At 46.0% G+C, this 9,502-nt stretch overlaps 1 protein-coding gene across 1 annotated transcript in view; it reads left to right on the top strand.

The window, feature by feature from the left end:
* The first annotated feature begins 8,538 nt into the window (after positions 1-8,538).
* The window catches only part of Ticrr (TOPBP1 interacting checkpoint and replication regulator), a 45,986-nt gene continuing 45,022 nt past the window's right edge, over positions 8,539-9,502 (top strand). Inside the window, exon 1 of the mRNA XM_008852814.3 lies at positions 8,539-9,283. Within this exon, the coding sequence (XP_008851036.1) occupies positions 8,621-9,283 (663 nt within the window). The 5' untranslated portion in view covers positions 8,539-8,620. The remainder of the gene's footprint in view (positions 9,284-9,502) is intronic.

Below are 9,502 nucleotides of genomic sequence, written 5' to 3'. Positions count from 1 at the left end.
GAGGAAGCATAAAAATTTACTTCATGTTAATTAGTAGAGGTGATAAACATTACCATTGAAATCTACCTGATGACTTTATATCCATACTTGGGTGCCAAGGATCCAAGTGTAACCGACTATGACTAGTAATAATCAGGTATATAGCAATCAGAGACATATGCAAACATCTGTTAGTAGCATTAAAAATGAGTCTTTCTGTAGGAATCAACGTATTTTAAAATGAAATGGAGATCTTTTTTAAAGGTTAAAAACGCATTTAATTGTATGTCTTACAGGTCTATACTGAGTTCAATATTGTATAACTGTATTAATTCAACTGTAAAATTAAAAATTTACAGCCACTTTTGAAACAGATGTATTTTAGCTCTGGAAACTGTTATTGAATATATCAATGCTTAATGAAATGCTTCTTCTAAGTATGTGGTTATTAAATCAATAATTTAAAAAAATAATAAAATAAAACATTGTCATCCTCCCGTAAAAAAATTATGTGTGTTTGTATGTGTGTGCAATACATAGTTTAGAAGATGAAACTGATACAAAATGCTGAAGCAGTTTTTGATGGATGCTTCAGTGACTGCACAGTAATGTGAATATATATTAATTTTTTGAGTTCAGGCTGGCCTTGAACTTACTATATAGCCAAGAATGGCCTTGAACTCTTGATCCTCCTGCCTCCACTTCCCAAGTGTCCCATCACACCTGATTTAAGGCATCATACTGTGCTGGGGATTGAATCCAGGGCTTTCTTTTTTGTTCGTTTGATTTTTGTTTTATTTTATGTGTATGAGTGTATTGCCTGCATATGTGTCAGTACACCCGTGTCATGCAATGCCTGAGGAGGTCAGACGAGAGTGTCGGATCCCCTGTAATTGGAGTTACAGATGGTTGTTAACCACCATGTGGGTGCTGGGAATCGAACCCAGTTCCTCTACAAGAGCAGCCAGTGCTTAAATGGTGATCTCTCCAGCTCCAGAACCCAAGGCTTTCTTGTAAGGTAGACAAGCACTCTATGACCTGAGCTACAGTCCCAGTCTGCTCTATCTATGCTTTAAATTTTATTTTGTGTGTATGAGTGTTTTGCCTGCACATATATAAGTGCATCCACTTATATGATGGCTGTGAGGGCAGAAGAGGGCACTGGATCCCCTGGAACTGGAGTTACGGCCAGTTGTTAGCCACCATGCGGGTGTTGGGAACCAAACCCAGCTTCTCTGCAAGAGCAGCCAGTGCTCTTAACCATTGAACCATTACTCCAACCCTATCTAAGCTTTTGAAGAATGAATTTAAAAGAGCCCCTTCTCCCAAACCACCTGGCAGCCCTGGGATTCAGGCTGCAATGACAATCATGTCTCCTGGCCCTATAGGCTGGTTTGGCCCTCACTGGCTAGGCCCTGCTCAAGGGTGGGAAACAGCAAGGCTGCACTCCTGAAAGGGGAGGCGTGAATTCCCAGGGAGTGGGATCTCAGTGGTGCACCTGGATGCCAGCTTTACTCAGCCCTTCCCCAGGCTCTGGTCACGGCCCCACTAGGGGAGATTATAATTCTGTTCACACTTAGACTGTCTGAAGTCTCCATTCTTTTCCATTCCTACATGCAGGACTCCTTTCCTGAGCCTCTACAGGCCCCTGCAATGTAACAAGGCGGGATTTGAACCCTTTCCTCCAGAATGAAGCTGTCCCCTGTTGGGAGGGGTCAGAGGCTGATGAGCATCAGGGTGGAGATACTCCAGTTGGATGCAGACCCAGGCTCTTAGTAGCGGAACTGGCTCTGGAGGAATTTGAACTTGTAAAGCATTTTGGGTCTGTGCAGGGGCCCAATGCTTCCCATCTGCTCTGCCTCCTCTTCTGATGGGCTCCTGGGAGGAGATGCCTCCCCATGCTCCCTACATCTAGCCCTTGAATTCCCACATCTGTGAATGGATGCCTGTGTTCCAGGCCATGTCCATAGCACCTGATGTGAGGGGTTTCTGGACTCTGGACCATCCTGATAAGGCAGGACTGAGCTATGCTTCACTGCCTTCAGTCAAGGCTTGCTCTCCCCTGGCCAGAAAAGGCCAGGTCCACAGAGGTCTGAGACCACATTGACCCTCAGACATGTTTTTTTTTCAGTGAGTACTGCTGGAGGGTGAGGGGGTGGCATTGAGGAAGAAGACTGGGCCTCAGATCTCTAGCTGGCAGGGAGGTACTCCACTCCACCTTTCACAGAATCAGTCCACACACACATACACACACACACACACACACACACACACACACACGCACGCACACACACACCGGGAAGTGAGACGCCATTCAGTCAGCTGTGTGTATTTAGCAACCTACTTAACCTTTCTGAGCTGTACAATACAAATGGGAATTTTTAAAAAAATCCTTAGGGCCTTCTGGAGGATTAAATATGAATATTCCTATACTTGGATGTTAAGCACTCAGAAAGTAGTCATTAAACACTGTTTCTCTTTTTGCTTTCTGTAAGAGCTTATGATCATTGCTCAGATCAGGCAAGCTAGAATAGGGTTGGGCAAGTCACTGTTGCCTCTTCATGCCCAGAAACTGTCACAAATGATGGCTTCCCTGAGACCAGACAACGCTGGAGCACTGAGACCCTGGGTCAAAGGACACTTGGGCAAGTGGCTGCTGTAGAGGTGAAGAATGTCCCCAGAAGTCTTGCCCCTTTCCAGGACACTTACTGTTTGTTTCTGCCAGTTGAATGCACATGGGAGACCTCAAGACTCCCAGCCAAGTCCCCTATGTGAAAACACTCCCCACCTGAGGGACTTTTTCAGAAGAGGACATTTCATCCTTGTCATTGTCATGTAGAAATCGACATCTCAGAATGAGGGGTGATGTTCTCGCCTAGGCCCCACCCCAACCTCATAAGGTTGGAATCTGAGGGAGTGGAACAGCTTTGGATACTCATTTCATGCCCTTGTGACTTACTACCATGTCTCCAGGGTTAAGAACTACTGTTCTAATCCAACCTCCTCTTGTAGAGATAAAAACAGATCTAGACTGTGTGATTAGAAGGGCTTTGGGCTCAGCTGAATGATCTGATGGTGCCATTCTGAAATTCTTACTTTTATTTGTTATTATTTGGGTGGTTTTGAGACAGGGTCTCATTCTGTAAGCTCAGACTGGTATCAGATTTGTGGCAATCCTCTTGCCTTGGCCTTCTGTGTGCTTGGATTAGTGGTGTTATCCACAATGGATGGCTTGACATCCCTTTTATTTTAATTAATTAATTTGGTGTTTAAAAATTATATTAGCCGGGCATGGTGGCACATGCCTGTAGTCCTAGCACTTGGGGGGAGGCAGAGGCAAGTGGATCTCTGTGAGTTCAAGGCTAGCCTGGTCTACATAGTGAGTTCCAGGACAGCTGGGGCTACAAGGAAACCCTGTTTCAAAAAAACACCAAAAAATTTTTTATATTAAATTATGGTCTGTGTGTGTGTGTGTGTGTGTGTGTGTGTGTGTGTGTGTGTCCACTATGGCACACATGTGGAAGTCAGTGGACAATTTTAGGGAGTTGGTTCTCTCCTTTCACCATGTGGGTCCTGGGGATCAAAGTCATATTGGTTAGGCTTGAAGGCAGGCACCTTTACTCAGGAAGTCATCTCACAGACTTAATTTGTTATTTTTTGGATTTTAAAAAAATTGCTATTTTATTTATTTTCTATGTGCATGAGTGTATTGCCTGTGTATATGTAAGTGCATCCATGTTCTGCAATGCCCACGGAGGTCAGAAGAGGGCATTAGATCCCCTGGAATTGTTCTTTACTGCCTTGTGGGTGCTAGGACTCAAACCTGGGTCCTTTGCAAGAGCAGCCAGTGCTCTTAGCCACTTAGCCACTGAGCCATCTCTCCAGACCCTGCTGTTTGTCTGTTTTTTGATACAGGATCTCACTGTAGCACAGGCTGGCCTGGAACTCATTAGGTAACCACAGGCTGGTCTCATATTCATAGTGATCCTCCTCCCTCAGCTTCCCAGTCTCAGTCTGGGTTTACAGGTGTAACCCAACACCCAGCCCAGCTGAAATCTTTTTTTTTTTTTTTTTAAAGGGTCCTGCATTTTACTTTGCATAGATGCCTGCCAGTTTCATAGCTTGTCCTGGCCCCAGACCACCCAGCTCTTAACTAAGAGTGGATTATGTTTCTATTTAGAAAAGCTAGGGGCACATCTTGCTAGATATAAATTGGGGGATGAAGCACAGCTTCCCTGGCCAGTACCCACTGCCAGTCCCTCCAAATCCCTGGAGTAGTAAAAGTTCTGCTGGCGGGGGTGGGGAGACAGAGGAAGGTCGAGGGGAGGCTGTCTACACATCTCACAAGGACTTTAACTGAAACTAGAATCAGCCAGGCCTGATTCTAGCTATGTTTCTCTTGCTAGCTGTGAGAATTCCTCTGAGTCTCAGTCTTCCCATTTGTAAAAAGAAAGGAACAGCACCTGCCTTGCAGAATTACCATGAGGAGTACCCAGCATCCTGACTATCCCACTAGGTACTGGAAATAAGTGATTACTCTTCTATTAATGAGGGGAAGAAGTAAGCATCTTTTGCTAAAAGAAGGGGACTCACATGTCCCAGGTGCAGCCTCCCAGTTACCCAAGGTCTTTTTTTTTTTTTTAATGGGGGTAGTGGGGATAGCATCAATAAATTCCTGGCTTTTTCTCAGGCTAAGGAATTCTGGGGAATGTAGAAGTCAGGGTTGCTGCCCTCTGGTGGTACTTTATGTTATCTGCATAATTATTTTCTAATCAGAGCAATGAGTGTTTGATCATATTTTAAATTAAAAAAACAATTTTTTTGGTCTTCTTTTCTTTTTTGGTCTTTTTGAGGCAGAGTCCCTGTAGCCCCAGCTGGCTTGAAACTCACTATGTAGACCAGGCTGGCCTTGAACTCACAAAGATCCATCTGCCTCTGCCTCCAGAGTGCTGGAACTAAAGGTGTTTGCCATCATGCCTGGCCTTTAAATTCAAATTTAAAAGTAATTTGTTGAATGTGTATTATTCTAGGCACTAAGGATACAAAGAGAAAGACCTGATTGTTACGGTTTGAATATTAAATGTCCCCTACAGGCTCATGTGTTTGAATACTTGGTCCCCAGTGTCATTTTCTGAGTGTTGTGGAAATTTGGGGTCGGCATCATGACTGACCAATGTAGGTCACTATGGGTGGACCTTTGAGGCTTTGGACTAGGGTGCACATGGCTCAGTTCAAGATGCCCTGCTTAGGGAATGGTGTTGCCCAGTGACATCCCACATGCATTAATTTCTTTAAGACAATCCCCCACAGACAGGCCCACAGGCCAGTTCAATGTAGAGGATCCCCATTGAGAGTCTCTTCCCATATCATTCTAGGCTCATTCTGTATCAAGTTGATAATTAAAGCTAACCATCACAGGGGTCCAGCTGATATCTTAAACCTAACTGTTGCTTGGCTGGAGGCTTTGATATTCTGCCCCCTTCTCCCCATTGCTTTCTCACTGAGCCTTCTCTACTTTCTATTCAGCTTTCAGGCCCCCAAACTCAGAAGTTATTCTACTTTTCAATCTATTGGCAAGTTCTGTGTATCTCTACATCCAAAATATCCAATACAATCAGGGCTCATTGTCCCAACCATATGCACCCTGGTCCAAAACCATTGCCATAAAGTGTAGATTTGATGGTTTCCCTTAAGTACATAGAATTACATTTTATATAATTTAAAATACATATATAAAGGTTTGAATCTATACCCTTAATACCTCAATATATGCATATTTACTGTATATATAGATACTTTTCTAATACGTATTATAAAACATAAAAAAGAAACAATGACATAAACAATAAGAAACTCTTTAGTGCCAAAAAAGGAAATTTTAAATGCCTAACAAATTATGAGAGATTGAGGTTTTTTTTATTTGTTTGTTTGTTTTTGGTCTTTTTGAGACAGGGTCTCCCTGTAACCTCAGCTGACATGGAACTCACTATGTAGACCATGCTGGCCTTGAACTCAGAGAGACCCTCCTGCCTTGCCCCCCAAGCACTGGAATTAAAGGCATGGATCACCATGCCCCAGCTTGGTTTTTTTGTTTGTTTGTTTTTTTGGTTTTTTTTTTTTTTGGAGATAGAAGCTTTGCAATGTAGTTCAAGCTTACTTTGTACTCTGGATCCTCCTGCCTCAGCCTCCAAAATGCTGGGATTACAGAAAATGCCAACATGGCCAGCTTTCATATTACCACTTAAGCTAAATTTCAGGATACAACATACACGTAGGTTAAGGATAAGAAAAAAAGATCCCCATTGATCCTCATTTTGAATAACCTTGCCTGGTGTGGTGGTACACACCTGTAATCCCAGCACTTTGAAGGCTTGAGGCAGGAGGATTAAGGAGAGTGACAGGCCAATCTGGGATCTATATTATGGTCTTGTATCAAAATACCAGAACAACAGTGACAATAAAAATCTAATAGCCTTATAAAATCCTATTTTTTTTTCTTTTCTTTTTGGTCTTTTTTAGACAGGGTCTCCCTGTAGCCCCAGCTGTCCAGCTGACCTGGGACTGGATATGTAGTTCAGGCTGGCTTCAATCTCACAGAGATCCACCTGCCTCTGCCTCCTGAGCGCTGGGATTAAAGGTGTGAGCCACCACACCTGGCCATGTCAAACCTTTTTATTTCATTAAAGACATTCGTCAAACGCTAGGCATGGTCACACACACACACACACACACACACACACACACACACACGAAAATTATTTCTATTAATTCTTTAAGAATTGTAGTCACTGTATTCTGATCATGTCCCCTATTCCTCTCCCTAACTCCTCCCAGATTGCTCTCCTCACCCCCCAACTTCCTCCACCCCCGCCCAACTTAGTCAACTTGGTGCTTTTTTGCTTTTAATAACCCCCCAGTTCATTTTTTGCTGCCGTATACTCATGAGTGCCAGGCCATCCACTAGAAAAGAGGTCAATCTACTAAGCTATCCACTGTCCATAGTTCCTCAGTTAGGGGTGGGGGCTTGTGAGTAACCCTGTCCATGCTAGAAAAATTCCAGATTTTATCTGGACAACATAAGTGTAACATCTGATCAAATTGTCTTTTTATTTCAAGTTATGGTTGATAAAGATCTCATTCTAGGAAGTGAATAGTCATCATTTTGATGTATTCCCAGCACCCACATGGCAGCTAACAATTGTCCATAACTCTAGTTCCAGGTGATTCGATGCCCTCTTCTGACCTCCAAGGGCATTGCACAATACAAGTGCACTTACATACATGCAGGCAATACACTCATACACATAAAATAAAAATAGTACAATTAAAAAAAAAGAAATAGAAAAAAAATAACGTATCCTCAGAATAGGGATCATATAAAGCCACTTGTCCATTTTTTGAGTCACTTTAAGTAAAACCCAGTCCGATAATCCTAAATCCACTTAATCAAGTACTATATAAGAAACATATATGGGTGCTGAGGATGTTGGTAGAGTGCTTGGAAGGTTAGCATGCATGAAGCCCTGGATTTGATCCCCATTACCCAATAAACCAGGCATGCCTGTAATCCCAGGACTTGGAAGGTGGATGCAGAGCGATCAGAACTCAAGGTCATCTTCAGTTACATATGCAGTTTGGGGATAGCCCAATTGGCTAAAAAAACAAAAAACAACAAAAACGCCCACCAAACAACAACAGCAACAACAAAAAACCCTCGGTATGCCACAAAACACTACTTAACGAACAAGCTGTGAGATTTTTTTCTTTTTAGAAAGCAGACACAGGGGATGCAGAAGGTCTAATCTTTTCTTTCTACATCCAATGAACTGGTTTGGTGCTTTCTGGTGTGTTAATTCCTTACTTTGTAAAACAGCCTCCCAGATGCGTTGCAGACTCCTGGTGGATCTCCCTGTTTCTATTTTTGCCCATTTAAGTTCAATTTTTCACCTAGAACTCAGAGCCCTTCCCTGGCTTCCGGTCTTTGTTAGAGCATCCAGGGTCCTCCCACTGTGATCCCAGCTCCCGTGGCCTTGCTAAGTAGTGCAGGCTGGCCTCGAACCCGTAACCTTCTACCTCTAGCTCCCGAGTGTTGGGATTATGAAAATTTTAATTTCTTTTGCTCGCTCACAGGCTAAGGAGTGGTTTAAAATGAGCCTGGCTCACATCTCCCAAGGGCCCTTTGGCCCGCACCGCCCAGCACTCAGGGTCTAGGTAAACCCTGCAGGGCTCTGGCAGTCCTTCTGCACGCCTGCGCACTGCCGCCCAAAGGCCAGCCTCCGTGTCCGCCCATAGGCTCGACACCCCCCCGAAGAACCGCCTCTTTAAATTTTAAAACCAAGCCTCAGGCCAATGAGTGCTAAGTTTCTCCAGGAACCCAAAGCCCCGCCCACAGTCACACCCTCCACCAATCAAACCGAGGCTTTGCACACCACCCTTCCAGTGAGCGTCAAAAGTGGAAGTACACACGCAGCTTACGTACAGCCAGCAACCAATAAGAGCTGAGCTTGGGAACCCGCTCCTCCAATAGCAGCAGCTGACGGAGAGCGCGGGAGCCTTTCGAGTCCGGCCTGAGGGGAGCGGTGAATGGCGCTGCTTGTCTGAAGGGTCGCGCGCGCCCGGGTGCTGACCCCGGGAGGCCGAGATGATCTGCTGTCACAAAGTGATGCTGCTGGTGGACACCGCAGGCGACGCGGCTCGCCACAGCTTGATGCGGCGGGCCGCCCTGCGCCTCCTCACTTACTTGAGCTGCCGCTTCGGCCTGGCCCGGGTCCATTGGACCTTCAAGTTCTTTGACTCTCAAGGGGCGCGCAGCCGGCCCTCTCGGGTGTCTGACTTCCGAGAGCTGGGGACCCGGTCCTGGGAGGACTTCGAGGAGGAACTGGAGGCCAGGCTCGGGGATCGTGCTCCTGGAGCCCACCTGCCGGGCCCCGCGCCCAGGGCCACCCACACGCACGGCGCCCTGATGGAGACGCTGCTCGACTACCAGTGGGACCGGCCCGAGATCACGTCACCCACCAAGCCGGTCCTCCGGAGCAGCGGGCGGAGACTGTTGGGCGCCAACAGCGAGGCCCAGGGGGCCGAGGCCGCGCTCGGAGGGTTTGGGAACGTGGTCTTCCTCCTGGCGCCCTGTCCACACTCGCAGAGGGAGCTGCTACAGTTCGTGTCTGGGTGTGAGGCCCAGGCTCAGTGCGTCCCGCTCACATCCAAGCAGGTGATGGAGAAGTTGTTACCCAAGAGAGTCCAGGAGGTCATGACCGTCCGAAACATCACCTTGTACTGGGTGGACACCACCGAAAGGTCTACGGTAAGGCGAGAGCAGCCTCGGATCCCGGGCACGGTACTCCCCGCCTGCTAGAACTTGGCAGAGTGCCGGAGACCCTGAATGTGTCCCTTCCCAGAGCCCTGCAGTCACAAAGCAAGAGGGACAGTTTTCCCAACAAAAATGGGAAGGTCCCGGGTAGCCACCAGCTAAAAGCTTGGAAGGCCTTGGATACCTTTGCAGACTTTCTTTTCCAGCACAGCA

This window comes from Nannospalax galili, unplaced genomic scaffold (genome assembly GCF_000622305.1).
Source record: "Nannospalax galili isolate Female #2095 unplaced genomic scaffold, S.galili_v1.0 scaffold185, whole genome shotgun sequence".
Taxonomy (NCBI): Eukaryota; Metazoa; Chordata; class Mammalia; order Rodentia; family Spalacidae; genus Nannospalax; species Nannospalax galili.
This window is presented reverse-complemented; position numbering and strand designations above follow the sequence as displayed.